At 39.1% G+C, this 15,972-nt stretch overlaps 3 protein-coding genes across 5 annotated transcripts; 2 read left to right on the forward strand and 1 right to left on the reverse strand.

The window, feature by feature from the left end:
- The first annotated feature begins 2,293 nt into the window (after window positions 1–2,293).
- On the forward strand, window positions 2,294–7,192 carry LOC109065105 (profilin-2-like). 2 transcript variants are annotated; one of them, XM_042769993.1, is made up of 4 exons: window positions 2,294–2,647; window positions 3,691–3,883; window positions 4,865–4,963; window positions 5,200–5,393. In XM_042769993.1, exons 1-3 carry the CDS (start codon window positions 2,519–2,521, stop codon window positions 4,960–4,962), a joined length of 420 nt encoding a protein of 139 aa, XP_042625927.1. In that variant the 5' UTR covers window positions 2,294–2,518; the 3' UTR covers window position 4,963; window positions 5,200–5,393. The 2 variants fall into 2 exon arrangements, with proteins under 2 accessions (XP_042625927.1, XP_042625923.1); XM_042769989.1 differs by lacking the exon at window positions 4,865–4,963 and having other exon boundaries at window positions 5,200–7,192.
- Window positions 7,193–7,993: 801 nt separating this feature from the next.
- LOC109065106 (proline-rich extensin-like protein EPR1) lies at window positions 7,994–11,787 on the forward strand. Of its 2 annotated transcripts, none has more exons than XM_042770006.1 (6): window positions 7,994–8,411; window positions 8,710–8,820; window positions 8,906–9,024; window positions 9,109–9,268; window positions 9,351–9,466; window positions 9,549–11,787. In XM_042770006.1, the coding sequence occupies exons 1-6, from the start codon at window positions 8,099–8,101 to the stop codon at window positions 11,727–11,729; spliced, it is 3,000 nt and encodes a 999-aa protein (XP_042625940.1). In that variant the 5' UTR covers window positions 7,994–8,098; the 3' UTR covers window positions 11,730–11,787. The 2 variants fall into 2 exon arrangements, with proteins under 2 accessions (XP_042625940.1, XP_018937663.2); XM_019082118.2 differs by having other exon boundaries at window positions 7,995–8,411; window positions 8,644–8,820.
- A 705-nt stretch (window positions 11,788–12,492) lies between these two features.
- On the reverse strand, window positions 12,493–15,332 carry LOC109065107 (alpha-2-HS-glycoprotein-like). Its single transcript, XM_019082119.1, has 7 exons — window positions 15,006–15,332; window positions 14,538–14,648; window positions 14,373–14,457; window positions 14,135–14,286; window positions 13,943–14,047; window positions 13,477–13,545; window positions 12,493–13,005 (listed from the first exon to the last, which is right to left on the reverse strand). The coding sequence occupies exons 1-7, from the start codon at window positions 15,213–15,215 to the stop codon at window positions 12,670–12,672; spliced, it is 1,068 nt and encodes a 355-aa protein (XP_018937664.1). The 5' UTR covers window positions 15,216–15,332; the 3' UTR covers window positions 12,493–12,669.
- Window positions 15,333–15,972: the final 640 nt, after the last annotated feature.

Raw genomic sequence — 15,972 nt, forward strand, 5'->3', positions numbered from 1 at the left:
TAATAAATATAACTATACGGGGTAAGTTAAATCACAGTGGGAACCCGCCACTAAATACATTATTTATCAGTAGGCCTACAACAACTTCGTTACCTTTTTGTATGCTACCTTTTTCTTTTAAATCTATCTATCTATCTATCTATCTATCTATCTATCTATCTAAGCACTGTTCTGGCCAACAGAAAGTGTATATATATATATATATATATAATATATATATATATATACCTAATACAGGCTATATATATATATATATATATATATATATATATAAAATTGCATAAAGTACAACATATAAAACACTTGACAATCTGACCCGACTTAACATTTATTGAAAACACCTTTTAACAGTATTAGATTTACTATTTAAATCTACTATTTATTTTTATTTTTTGTTCTTGCCTGAATATTTTCAAGTTATTAAGCATGCTATTACAAAACTATTATAATTTAATATAATATAATTTTGGACATAATTCGCAAAAAAAAAAAAAAAAAAAAAAATTAAGAGATTTAAGTGAGATCAGTATATTAAACATATTTTGGAGAAATGCGGCACTAGTGTATTTTATTTATTATTATTATTATTATTATTATTATTATTATTATTATTATGCAGTGGCATTGTGCAGAATATCAGCAGTGATCAGTAGGGGGAGTAATTGCATTCTGCACACACTCATTCTTCTGATTTCACTTCATCGCTTGAACATTTTGTAATTCTCTGTTGGCTCTCTTTTATATTTCTTTTTGGTTCCAAGGATCCAGATATGTAATAAACACATTTTCTACATGTCGAGTGTAATACAGAACTAACGCGCAGTGAATTCACGAGCATTTACCTACTTTGAGGAAAATCAGGAAGTGGTTTAGTTCAACAGAGAGGAGCCTCCCATCTCGTGGATTTTCAAAGATTTATTGCACATCCAGTTCTTAAAGCTCCACTTCTTTCACATTTTAGAAATGTGTTTTTCACAAAGAATGTAGTAAAATCAGTCATTTTTATATGCATTATGTCCTTATTCTTTAACCACGTTGTTTTTAATCTTCTGCCTTAAAGCAGCTGATCCAAATAATGCAACTCATTTTTTGTTTTACTGCCTTTTATCTCAAGTTGTCTGTTGGATTTAGAGGAGTGACACGGTCAGGTGATTACAATAATGTTCCTCGGCTTTCTCGAAAAAGAGAGATAACGAGACTGTAGACAATGGGTGTGCCTGCCAAATGATTGGCCTGTAAATATTAATATCTAGTGGCTTTGTTGTGTCCTTGTCTGCCACATGATCTGTCCTGACATTAATGACAATGAATGTCAGCAGTGAATCACCAACCAGTCTCTGTGAAAAGAAAAATCAACAGCATTTAAGTTTTAGGTTTCATATAATTTGTTAGATGTTTAATGACAAAATTTGTCTGAAACAGCAGATTCTATTGTATAATTAAGATGAATCAACAGCATTTAAGTTTTAGGTTTCATATAATTTGTTAGATATGTTGCACTGCACATTCACGAAAAAAAATTCCTATATGTGTAAAAATGGAATAAACTGACCTGATGGGGAAAGTGGTAATTTTTTATAATTTTGTTATTCTGTGTTTTATATAAAACAAAAGTTAGCTGTTTTGAAAAGTTAAATGGTTGTTTTTTTTTTTACTGTGTTTTATATTATTGAGCTTAGCTAATGAAATGGAATAGAGTTGATGATATTTAACATTTTATATTTAAAATTTGCCTATAGGCAACGTGTATAGGCAAATGAGAATCAATTTTGACCCATATTTGGGGTATTAAAACAAAATCCCTTTTTTAAAGTTCACCCAAAAATGACACGTCATCGCAAACTTGTATGACTTTATTTCTTTTGTGGAACGTAAACAAAGATATTTTGAGGAATGTATAATGGGGGTCCATACAATGGACATTAATTGTACCATTAGAGTTTATATCAATATTTTGAATTAGTTTTTATTTTTACATAACATTGTGTGGGTTTCCATATTTATTATTAATTTTTAAATGTCTATATAGTTTTCATTTTATTTAATTTTTCAGTTTTCGCTGAATCTATCCCTTTAATTGATACTTTCCTGAAATATCAGAACTCATCATGTGCAAAAATAATACAAAAAGTAACTAATTCATGAGTCATAACGATGAAAAAAAATTCCACATTTTATCTTAAAAACTATGCGATGCTTGAAAGCAATTACATCTTGATAATGAGACTGATCTGGCGGTTTCACATCAGAGGGTCTATTTTCGTCCAGCGTCGCAGTGGCGGTGGTGAGTCGTCTGCGCGGAGGGATATAGCGCGGGACTACACCCAGGCGCTGTCTGAGTCCGTCGGCTTTCTTTCCTGCCCGAGCTGAGATTTCACACAAGCCGACGAGCCGGACAGCACAGGAGACGCCAAAACCCTCCATCCGCGCAACCCTCGCTAGACCTATAGCACTTATAGCGTTATATCCACTCCAGTGGGTGTAGTTCGTCCTATACATCCTTTCAAAATACAGAAAAATGTCTTGGCAAAGCTACGTGGATAATCTGATGGCCGATGGCAGCTGCCAGGATGCCGCCATTGTTGGCTACACGGACGCCAAATACGTCTGGGCATCTTCAGAGGGTGGTACTTTTAGCGGTATAACGGTAAGATTTTGCTAGATTAGCACCCGTTGTGCGGTTAACGCTTCGTTTTCATTGAATTCGGGGTGTAATTTGTGTTGTACGGCGAGCGGAGGGATTCGGGTGTTAGCAAGCTAGTCAGCTTTAGCACGCGTGCACGGGGAGCCGGTCTCGTGCCCAGCGCGAGCTAACCATTTCAAGCGTATATCTTAATAAAATCAACACACGAGTTATCGTGTTTATCATTAGCAAAGCTGCAGCGGTACAACAGAACCTCGCTTTTTTCCCACAAAAGCGAAAGAATGAGTGAAAGAAGTGTTTCTGCTGAATGGATCGAGGCCCAGATGAAGCACAGGGCTGTGGCCACGGCCTCTAGACTTCATTACTCATATCACAATCAACCACATTATGCTTATCTAACGACCCTAGTTACAGTGCAACCGCGGTATAACCGAGCGCACACAGCACGTTTTCTTTAGATTTCGACGACTTTCACTGGATGCAGACGGGTCCGGCTCTGATTAAATCACACATTTCCTTTCGCATTATTCAGCAATATCGATTTCCACCATATCTACGCGGTGTGCATTGTTTTTATATGTCACAAGTCCTTCAGATGCACAGATCCCCTCGCTAGATTCTCCCAGAGGTCGGACTCGCTCTGATCAGTCTTGAGATAAGCTGCAGTCTTAGGCCACGAGAGGAGAGCAGAGGAGGAAGTTCAGACAGTGGCGCTCGTGCTTCAAGTTTTCCCTTCAGGAGCACAAAGATGGCGTCCCGTCGCCTGTGAAGGCTCACTCAGTGTTTGAGCACACAGAGCCTGAGTTGTGCTGTTATCATTGTCATGCTTTAAAAAAACAAACAAAAGGTGCCTCAACCTAAATTGCTAGTTTGAATGGGTCAGATTGCTTGCACTCATAGCATGCTGATGCATGCAAATAATCCATTCAGGTTTTCTACAAAAGTATTCCCATCTTGTGTGACCTGCATGATATTAAACCTCACTTAACGATCTGACTATTTAAACAAGTGTCTTTTTTTTAATTTTTTTAATGCTTCATTTTCAGCCTGATGAAATCGATGTCATCGTCGGCAAAGACCGAGAGGGCTTCTTCACCGGTGGGCTGACTCTCGGGAAAAAGAAGTGCTCTGTGATCAGAGACAGCCTTCCGTTGGAAGGGGACTGGACGATGGACATCAGGACAAAGAGTCACAATGGAGAGCCAACATACAATGTTTCCATAGGCAGAGCTGGCAAAGGTAAACTATGAGTATTGTGTTTAATTTAGCACCTCCGACAGGCATTTCATTAGATATGTGTCTGCTCAGAACAAGTATTAGTGTAGATTAGCGTGGGAGAAACGTCTGATTCCTTACTAGTTTTTAAATTTTTCACATAAGCTAATTTAGGACGATGACCCTTAATGCTGAGATGTGCCCACTCATACAGTCTGCCTTTGTGGTCCTCTCTTTGAATGTAAGGAAGGTATAGTTTCAAGCCGGTGTAATCTTCTGTCCCCCACTCCTCCTCTTTTCTGAAAAACACCCAAGTGCTGGATTTCAGCGCTGTGCATGTACAAGCTTTTCTTGATCTAACAGGTTCCTTGAACCGCGTGTGAGGTTTTCCTTCTCCCTATCACTGTTTAATGAATTCGGGCCTGAGCTATCAATCATCCGGTTGTGCGGTAAACACCCCTCCACACCCTATTATCTAAGTTAGATAAATCAGCAGGGCGCAGGTCGAGTAGAAACTTTGTACAATCCCTGTGGTGAGTTTTAAAGATCTGACATTCATAACCAAAGTTGGGTTGCTTGTATTACACCACAGCACACAGTGTGTTTTAGCACACATTCAATACACAACATGGTGTCAATGTGGGTCCTGTGAAAGTCTCTCAGAGATATCGTAGAGAGGTAACCGTTTCTAAAGGATTTAGTGTGTGTGGGGCGGGTTAAAGGTCCTTTGGAATGTGGCAGCGTCAAATTCCCCTTCCTATTTCCTCTTTCCTGTACACTAAAATATGTCACTACAAAGCTCAAGCAGCCAGCTTCAGACCTCTTTGTCAAATACTCTGAATAGCTTTCCTCTACTTGGTTGCTTATAATGGTGAAGCGCATGTGCATGCAAACACTTCTGATTGCAATTGTGATTCTCTTTCTCCTCTGTTTCATGATTGTTCCCTTTTTTTCCCTAACCACGGCACTTCTCAACTCTCCCCTTCTCTATTTCTTCTCTTTCAGTCTTGGTTCTTGTAATGGGCAAAGAAGGGGTCCATGGAGGTGGATTGAATAAGAAGGCATACTCAATGGCAAAATACTTGAGGGATTCAGGGTTCTAATGTAATTAAGCTTGTTTAGTTTCACTTGAGGGACAGAAAGAAGAAAGAAGTTTGCTGTTAAGCTTTCTCCTTCAAGCAGTTAATGTCTTGAAAAAATTTAATAGCAATCAAGGAAAGAATGGTGATAATATCCTATAATGTCCCCGTGTCATCGGGGGGAAAGACTTTTTTTTTTTTTCCCTTTTCTTTTCAGTTTTGTTCATTTGTGGTCTTTTTTTCTTTCCTTATGTACTCCAGTGTTGGTTATAGTCATGGGAAAGGAAGGTACCCACGGAGGATCGCTCAACAAGAAAGCATTTAGCATGGCTGAGTACCTGAGGAAAGTTGGATACTAAAGCAGCCCCTTCCCATCCATCCACACAGCAGCTCACTTTAATACACCGCACCACACTTCCCACCCACCCCTACCCTCATCCTCGCCCCCTTTTTGTCAACTTGACAGCACTACCAGAACCCGTTAGTAGATGCATCATTGTCTTTCTCCAAATCTATCTGTCCATTTTTTTTTTTTTTTATGAAGTTCTCCTTTTGTTTAATGCTCCATGTCCTTTAGTTTTCCAAGTTCTGACATCCGTTTTGTGCCACAGTAAATCAAGCATGTTGGTTTCATGAAGGTTCAATCACAAACACTACTGTACATAACCGATGTAAAAAAATGAAGATTTTTTAAAAAAAATTGGACGACCCAAATTGTGTAAATTCACAAGTAAAGGCACTACATTGTCCAATTTTTTTCCTTAGGCACTGCTAATGAACAGCTTGAGATAGATTGATGCCTCTCGAGTGCTTTGAGCCCTTGCTGAGCTCTCATGGTCTTCCTTGTATACAGCATGTCCAGGATGGAAAAAGTGCATGCATATCTTTTAGGTCAATATCATCGTTTTCCAGTAAGTAACTACACCACCTTGTCTCAGCTTTGAGAATGAAGTTAACCAGTCATGTAACACTTTTTATTATTATTATTATTGTTTTTCTTGGTTTGATCCTGAATTCATTTAGTAAGCGCCCCTGCCCTTGTGAACTGCACCACCTTCGGCCCAGCTTCTATTATATGCCCTGTACCTTCTTTACTTTGAAAACCTTATATCAAATGCTTTTGCTGTTGTATTTGGATGTGGTCTTGTAAGTCATTGGTCTAATGTTGGAATATTTTGAATGTGGTGGCAGATCAGCATTTACAAGGTTTGGGTTAAGTTGTTCCCCAAGAGCCTTTGCATCCCGGACTCTGTATGGACATTCCATCGCTGCAATAGCTCAGGCACTTATAATTGTTGTTTGCCAGCTCCTGTAAAATGTTTTTCTGTTTGTTTGTCCTTTTTTTTTTTTTTTTTTTTTAGACAAAAAGTGCTGCCATCCCAATGTACCTCTGGTTCTGTCCATTTCACTTTGGGTTCTCTAATAGGACCAATTTTTTTTTGTTGCATCCGGTGGGATTAACAGAATTGCTCCAAACTATTGTTGTGAAGGATGACTGCTAGCTTCATCTGTTGCCGACTTTGTAACACTACATTTTCAACACTTCAAATACACAATGTAACACCAAGCTCATTTGTATTAAACACTATTACTGGCTAAACAGTTTGAAATTAAAAATCAAATGTATAACTACCTGAGAATTCCTCTCATGAATGTCTTGAATAGATGAAATGGCAGTCTTATTGTTAACATGTCACCTTAAACATTTTTGACTTTTAATCTGTTATTTTCAAGAATGAAATCATCTGGAAGTCATTGCCTTGTAAACTACTTAATTGCGATGTATCAAACTGTCATAGCACGGTACAAATGCTTCATTAAATAGACAAAAAAAAAAAAAAAGATACTGAAGTAAACTGTGTACACTAACTTTTTCTGGGATATGGTGGTATTAGTTGGAAAAAGATCACTAGTTGAAGTCAGTTGTATTGTGGAAACTTGTTAAATAAAGCTGTGTATCCTGTGCCATAATGTAGATCTGATCTGTTGCTACTGTGAGACGGATTTTAACTCCTGCCCTGTGAGGAGTCGATTCTTCAGTGGCACCTCTGGGATATTTGGCATCAATTCAACCTCCAGGGCGTGTGGAAAATGTACAGATTAAAGAAATGATAAAATTGTGTAATTCTCTCCCTTCTTACATCTGACCAGCTGATATTCAACTCAATTTACGTGGAAGGAAAGAAAAAAAAAATGCCATGATTTAACCACCTTGTTTACAGACAGATCAAATAAACCTATTCCAACCAGAAAATTGATTTTGTTCACTTGTGTGTCTTCAAGCATCTTCCTATCAATTTGTAGAAAATGAAATCTACAAACGACGGTGTAGTAGGGCATGGTAGGTATCTTTTTTTTCTAAGCAGTTATCAGTTAGTATGTGAACTTCCAAGTTGATATTAAAGAATATCTGTTTGCTTTCAGTACTCACTAAGCTCATTAATTTGTAATTGACATTGGTAAGCCTGAAGGGGTCACTATAATCACATAAACATACACAACCTGCTGACTCGGTTTAATCTTAATGTTTTATCTAATGTAAAGAGTTTGAGTATGTATTACACGTCACAACTTAATTTGACACTAGAAGATGCCATATAGTTTAAAAACCAGCCTACATATACATTATTATAGGCTACGTACATGCACGCACACTACTTAGAGCTGTAAGACTGTTTAATGTTTTTGAAGTAGTCTCTCGTGCTCACCAAAGCTGCATTTATTATAGAATATGTGGTTGAAAATAAAATTATTACTGACTCTAAACTTTTGAACAGTAGTGTATAATGTTACAAAAGCTTTCTAAAAAAATCAACAGAACAGTTGGTCAACAGAAGAGACTACTTCAAAAAAAAAAAACAATATATATATATATATATATATATATAAAGAATACTAATAATAAAAAATAATTCTTACTGTCTAAAACTTGACTGTAGTCAAGTCTCACACACACAAAAACAGGTGGATAAGTTCACATACTCATGCACACTGCACAGCCCTTCTTTCCCCTCACTAGGCTTTTCAACAGGTGCCTCTGATTTGCCAGACGTGCCCTAATTGTAGACGTAAGATCTTGTATATTTCAGCTGCTCGAGGTGGCCCGGGGTTTCGCGACACACTACAGTGGTGTGGTGCGTGTGCAAAACGGCCTTGTCGAATGGCGTTTAAAGAGAAACCAATCCTGACGTGTTGTATATTCATTTGGCTTAGTTTTATTAAAATTAGTGGTTTTGCGGTATTTAATGAGGAAAAACGTTTCGATTCAGCGGGCTCTTTTAATAAGAATGCACGAACAAGAGAGTCATTGGATCGAGGGGAGCAGAAGCCGAAATCTGGAGCACAGGTTGGGCGCCTTCTCATTTGGCAAGACCAAGCTTCAAAATCACAGGGTGGTGGTAGTGTCCGGTTTTCTTCGGACTTCAGTTCTCGCAGTCAACCCGATGAGAACGCAAACCAGTCAGATGATTCAGGTAAAGATGTCCTTGTGATTTTCTGAATGCATATGTATTGATTTAGCCTAAGTCACTAAGTTATAGAATAAAAGATTAGGTGGTTTCTGATGAATACTTGTAGTTGTTAGTCTCTCAAAACGTCTTTGTTTCTTGCACATCCTTGCAAAGAGATTTCGTTTTTAATAGCATGTTAACTATTCCAATGTGGCGTAGTCTTTCTGTTCACATTTTCTGTATCTTCTTTCAATAGGCTGGATGAGGCTGCAACCTCTTTGGGAACAGGTTTATGGTCTAAACACCTTGTATACTCCAACAGTGGAAAGGCTACTTGGAATGAAACCCAAGGTGGATTGTGTTGGAGATTTGATGAAATTGACAGTTCATGGACGAGAGGCTCCTTTTGGGTCCAACTTTCTTATTGATCGAGGTTTGCTTCGTCATTGACTGATTTTTATTTTTTACTTTACATATTATTTACCTCCCACCCAAAAAATATTTTTGTTCTTCTGTAGGAAGCATCCCACCGCTTCCATTGGTACAGTTGCCCTCGGAATGTGACCATATATTTTTGAGAACATGGAGAGACTTTGTTTTCATTATACCATATAATGGATGTTACGTATCACAAGAGGTTTGTTTATATTTTAATGTAAATGGAATATAGCATTTATGATCACTTCTGACCCCCCCCCCCCCCCCACCCTTGTGATTTCAGAAAGACACTTATGTTCTTCCTTTACTTTGGTGGGGATTGCCTGTGAAAATGTCTTGTTCCTCCCTGACTTCGGCAGAAAGTGAGCCAATGGTCTCCTGCTACAGTAATGGCATGATTGTGAGGCTGAATAAAGGAGTTTCTGAAAACCTGAAGATCAAAGGTAACGCAAAGGTTCATGTTTGTTTACATAGATTGATTTGAGCTTTACAGATCTAAATTTCCTTAATTCTGCTTAAACCCAGGAATGAATGAATGGCAGCCTCTTCTGAAAGTGTCAGCTAGATGTGGATACAGCCTGGTGTCACATCCAGAAGGTGTTGTCATCCATGCCCCATATATGCCATGCATGGAGCAAAAGGTATTCAACTTGTTCTACATTTCACCTGAATTTCATTCAGTCACTCATCTTGAATACACTAAGCTTTTGCCTTACTTTACAGGATGGGATGTTCACTCTCAGCATGGCAATAGAGAGCGAGTTTAATCTGTCCTGCCCAGCACTTTCGCATAGTTTTCCTATAAGTGCACCTGATCTTGTACGTGAAAATGAACGCATTTCTGTACCTCATGCTCTGATTTCAACAAAACTCCCTCCCACCACAATTACTACAACTACTAAAACCACTCAGCCAAAATGGGCTCATACAAGTTCAAGGACTTCCACAAGTTCAGTTCAAAAGTTGGCTACTCCTCCCTTCCCTTATTACATCCCTGGCCAACCTGTTCCTCCTAATTACCCTTTCCTCCTTTTTCCTCCAAACATACCACCAACGATTCTTCCTCAAGGTTCCAAAATTGTGGGTCCCCCAACTGCTATTACCCAGAGGCCACAAGCACCGGTTTACACAAAACGTCCTCAAACTTGGTACCCTTGGTACCCTAAGCCCAGCTTGGTTCTTACCCATGACCCCAGTCATCAAAGTGTAGCTGGGCCACATTATCCAAGAAAACCTCTGGTAGCCCCAATCACTCCCCGACTAAAACCCACAGGTAATCCTCAAGATAAGTTGACTTTCACCACTCCCATTGCCCCTCCTTTGCAGTGGACTTCACCTATGTTTCCTCCCAGGAATATGGTATATCCTTTATATCCTGGAAAATCTGAATTTGTGTCTCCCCCCTCAGCGGTCTTTCCTCGAGTTCCCTACCTACCTCATCACTCCCAAACCCTACAAAGACCGTCTGAACCACATTCTCCACCAAAACCAGAGTCTAAACCACCTATACCTGCCCCTACAAGAAAGACAGGACCGCAGCTCCTCCACTCACTGTGGTACAAACCCTTCCTGCCACATCGTTCAGAAATGCCATCTGTTCCTACAAAAGTTCTGCGGAGTAATACAGTTTCCACCTCTGGGGCTGTTACTTCCAGTTCAACCACATATTCAGAAGAGTCTGAACAAGCTGTAAAACCACGAGCTTTTGGGCTTCCGTACCAATCAGTTGTAAAGCTTCCTCCTAAGAACTTTCAATTTGCTTTAACCCCAAGCATTAATTCTACCCCTTCACTTCCCAAATTTCCTCAAGTTGTTCACACCCCTACCCCAATAAAAGCTGCCTCGACTCTAATTAGTTCATCCCATGCACATTCTTTTCACTGTCCAACTTTCTGCCCTAGACCCCCTTCAATTTTCTACCACCACCACAACCATCACCATTTTGCTCATCCTGCTCAAATGTCTAATCTTGACATTTCTAGTATGATCAAAATTAAAGGCCAAATGTTGTCATCTCCTGTTGAATCTCCTGGTTCAGCCCTTCTTCCCCTTATTCAGGCTATGGGTTATAATTATGGCCCACTTTCCTCAAAACATACAGTTGTATCACCAGCTTCAGATTATACAGCAATGCAATATTTGGTGGAGAATCCCCTCATTAAGGATACCGATGCCCCTGGTACTTCAAAGTATTTGACAGGGCCAACCATGTGGCCCTACATTTTTAGGAAGATGGAATCAACTGCTGCCTCTCCACGGTCTACAATGAAACCTGCGAATGTTGCTCCTGTTATACATCCTTCGGGACCTTCTAAGCTGCATTCTAGACTCTTACAAAATAGACCAGTTGCTGAACCTCTTGCTTATTCAGACCGAAGCCCAGACCCTGCAGTCAGCCAGGCTGAGATACAGCAGTATTTCTCCCTGTGGGGCCATGACACGCAGCCAATGTTAGTTGCTCCAACTAATGCTCCCTCTTTTGAGAAAATGGTCCAACATGACATTTCTTCCAAACCTACAATGCCTCCAACTCATGGCAAAAATGTATTTATGAATTACTTGTATCAAGCTGCTAATTCGAATGCTAAGTCCCCCATGTCTAATTTTCCCACAAAAGACTTTTTTTCCCAGATGCTGTTGCCTCAGCCCTCCAATAATCACAATCCATCTGAGCCGTCAAATCAGCCACCTCAACCAGAGCAAAGTCTTGGTAAGAACCCTCCACTGCAGCTGAATTTTCATCCCTTGAAGCAGATTCACAACTCTGTGCCAGTAATTAGCCCTCAGCGGCATTTCCCTCCAAGTGGAGAATCTGTGGTTCCTGCGTTTAGGAGCCCAAAATTATTTGAGACTCGCTGGGTTCCTGCGGTTCAATCTAATGAGGATGCATCTGCTGCACACTGAGAAATGTGGGGAGCTGGAAACAGTGCTAACTTACAATAAAAGAGTTTAAGTGGAAAAACTGTTGTTGGCTTTTCTTTTAGGTTGTCACGCTGTGATTTAATTGTGTTATTCATCAGGCATAAGAAACGTGTACAAGAGGTTGTGGGTGGGTTGAATGTTTATAGCAGCGATGTCCAATCCTGTTCCTGTAGAGCCACCTTCCGGCAGAGTTTAGCTGAGAAATGTGATAGGAATGGTCTGTATATTCAGTGTCATCTCTACCAGAAACCCTTCATCACTTTCTTAGATGAGAAAGCTACAGAAAAATAATTGATGCTTCCATACCTCCGTTTGCCTTACATCTTTAGCTGTTTTTATTGTAAAATGACCATTTAACAAAGAGTTAATACGTTTTGAATAGGCTCAGTATTAGAATGGGTATATTACCTATGATACACAAAATGGCATTGTAAATCCAGCATTTATAATAAATACTAGAGAATCTCTGTCCCACTTATTTGAAGGTTGTACAGGCCTATTGAGAAGGGGTATTTAAAATATTCAGTATTCATGAACAGACTTTTTCCTCAAAGCCATTTCTGTGAAGAGTGTGATAAAGATATGGCCACCATCCTGTGACAGAATGACATCATTAACTGATCATTCCTTATGCGAGATATTCATTGAGATCTTATGATGAAAATCTGCACTTGAACCTTTCGAACTATTTTCACAATTCCATAAGGTGAAAACACTACTTATTAAAAATGCACTAAACACAGACTCATAAACATTTACATTTTATTACAGCACCACAGTAACAGGCACAGTCTTTATTCCTTCCTTAACAAAAAGGTCCGTTTTGTTTATACATGTGACCGACTGCACTTATGAGTTTGGTGGCTACCTCAGAACAAGATGAGTTAATGTCATCTGTATATGGTCATGAAATTTGAGCAGGTCAGAAATGTTTCTTTTTTCCTGGACAAATGGGAGCAAGGAGAATCGGCTTTGAAAGAACAGGTGTTTTTTCTGACACTGCTGCATCTACTGCTGGCCCTTGTGTTTCAGCGACCTCCCTCTTTACAACAGGAGCTATTTTTGGCACCATCACCACCTCGGCTGATTCAGAGGATTCTGCCGAGAGCAGACCGCTGGCCGAGGGGTCATGAAGTGCTGTCAGCTTGTGATGTTTGAGGCCGTGGATGGCAGGGTTGTGCTGAGGTCCAAAGGTGTGTGCATGCAGAAGTTTTTGGACTTGTACTGTGGCATTGCTTGCTGGATCCACAGCTTGGGTCTGTCATGAATAAAGGAATTATTAAAGTTGTATAGTGTGTCTAACTTCAGCTTAATCTGAGTTTAAGGTTTAAAGGTGAAGGATGTCATTTCTATGCCAATAATGGTGCCAAATGGAAATGCAGTCTGTTTGGTGGATGACTGCGCCAGTCATACACACTCAGAATTTTTTTTAAAAAGTTATCACTGGGATGTTACCCTTTCACTACATGATTAAGATTTAACAACATCTTTATTTGCATTCATTTAACTTGTCCCAGTTACTTACGTCATGACTATTAGATTTAATTTTTGATCAGTAATTAAGTTCTGATAAAGAACAAATACAATAAACTTACCACTGCAGGTTGTGTCTCTGATTTAATATAAATCAAATTACTGATTAAAGGCAGTCATTGCATTTTCAACATTTACAATGATTTACATTGTAAGTGCACATTGTGTCAATGTGAAATAATAAAGAGATATTTACTGGGCCAAAGATTTTGCAGTCAACATCATTCAGTTTGGCAGAACCTTGAGCTAGACAGAGGCCATGGATCTAAAAATAGTCACAAATATGGATTAGACATCAACATGAAAGACGGTTCGACTCATTTTGCTTCTGTAATCTGATGTTATTTCTAAGCAAAAGAGGATATTCAACAGGAAAAATGTAGGTTGAGGCTTGATTTTATGCGTGGGATTTGACTGGATCATGAAAAGCGGGCATGCAGAATGAAGAGAGGCAGTTGGACGGGGTGGGGTTTAAAAATGAAGAGGACTTGGTGAAATCACTGAAAAGTAAAGTCGCTTCAAAGGTTTAGCACCAAGGTCTTATGCACAATAAACCAGGAAAGTGTGTTCAGAAATTAAATAGGGTCATTTGGTTTCATGATGACTTTGAAACAAAGCCAAAGCAGTCTCTTTCTCTCTCAAAGATTTTAAAATTTTCTTACAGCAACATTGTGATTCTGAGGGATGCATATATCATCATCTTGACTTGTGCAGTTTGTCCCAATAATGGCATATTCTGCAAAGTACCTGGGTCCACCACTGACAATCTGCAAAAAAAATCAGAAAACAGCACCATATTGTCTATTGGGAGCTTTATCGTCTAAAGATAGTTTTTAGTACTCCATGTACATTACCTGGGATCTTATGCGTCCAATTTCAAGGAGAGCAAACTTTGTGTTTAGAGCATTATTTTTATTGAAATAATCTAAAGAGGATTCAATGAGTTGAAGGCCATCGCTGTCATTTAAAAGAACAAGTTGAGGGCAGCCTAAGCATTCATCTGATTCTAGATACAACAAAAAAACAAAACATCTCCTCTCTGTGATCAGATGACATGTGAATTTGTTTTACAGTGCTCTTTTGTCCTCTTACCTGTCTCAGTTTCACACTTGAATGCCACAACAGACAGACCTTGAGTTGTATTTTCCAGTACAAAATCACAATCAGCCTCAACTGCCTAGAAGAGAACCAGAAAGATAATTAATTAATTGCTATATAACTTTTCCGAAAGTACACATAAATAAAGTTAGCTCTCACCATATCAACTTTTTGTCTGACTGGACAAAGGCTCACTGGCGTTGGATCCAAGACATGACACGTAGTTTCCAGCAAATCCAACTCCAGATGATACGTGTCCGCTTGAGGTGGCTTCAGAAAGACATTTGAATCTTAAAAGCCCCATTTATACCAGGAGTTAAATGTGCTAAGTGATGATTTTGATGTAAAAGAAACCTTTTTTGAATTGTAGTTTAGATATAAAAACATTAGTTTGTAGAACAAATTTGATCACAATGTTACATTTTCAGAAGCACATCACAAGTGTGCAACAAATACTGTATAAATTCCATAAACTGGATGTTATGTTTCATCCATTTCAGTGGACGAAATAATCATATAATATAATATCTATATATTTTTAAAGCCAATGTTACCAACTTGCATACACCACATGACTGGTACAACCACCATCACACAAGCATTATTCATGATCATCCATTATCTTACCATGGAGATGAACTTGATTTCGTCAATTTGATTGAGGGCATATTTGTAACCGTGTGTTTGCTGAGCATTGAGGAAATCCTGTGCCACCAGAGCCGCTGCTTCAGCCTCCGGGGAATCGCAGGGAGGGAAGCTAACGGTGGGCATCACCCCCTGTGCCTGTGACCCCATTACCAGGAGCCCGAGAACAGTGAGCGTAGCGCAGAGCTGCATGCTGAACAGTAATAACCCGAAATCCTAAAGCGAATATGCGGACAGAAGGTAACTGCGTTTGGTTTGCTGTACTTTGGTCTTGACTACATGGTCAATGTTAAGACATGCTGGCTTCTGTTACGTAAATGAATCCAAAGAACCAACTTTGGGTGCCAAAGTAAACAAGACTGCAAGTGGGTGTTCAAAATAAAGTTGGGTTTGGGGAAGCAGGGGTGCTTTTAAACTTTGACCACGTCCTTGATGATTAAACTAACATGAATGGAGCCTGAATGAAAACCCTGCTTCCCATCCAGTCAAGTTTTTTTTAGAATGAGTTCATACATTTTCAACAAAAATAATCAGAAAAGTGAAAGCCTTTGATTTGACTAACTTTTTTGCATAACCCAATCCCTACCCCAAACCTAACCCTACCCATAATTTATTCCTAAAATCAGTGTGAAATGATAGCTGATTAACAAGAGTGTAGAAGCACCTATCCCTGATCATAAGCCTAAAACAGATATTTCCTGAAAAGTTATCTCTCAATTCTGATTGGTTGATTGGAATGTTGTTCCAGGATCAACAAGGAACATGTTGTACTTGGTGAAATCACGCTCACCTTATCGAACACCCAGCAATGCAAAGCAAACATAACCATGCAAACTTGTTTTTCTGAAGTGACTCTTTGCTGGACTATTGTGGAAATCCAGTTCAACTACTGCACAGTGGTCAACAATATATCAGATGTTTGCAAACCTAATTTGATCAAGAGTTCCAT

This window comes from Cyprinus carpio, chromosome A2 (assembly GCF_018340385.1).
Source record: "Cyprinus carpio isolate SPL01 chromosome A2, ASM1834038v1, whole genome shotgun sequence".
In the NCBI taxonomy this organism is placed as follows: domain Eukaryota; kingdom Metazoa; phylum Chordata; class Actinopteri; order Cypriniformes; family Cyprinidae; genus Cyprinus; species Cyprinus carpio.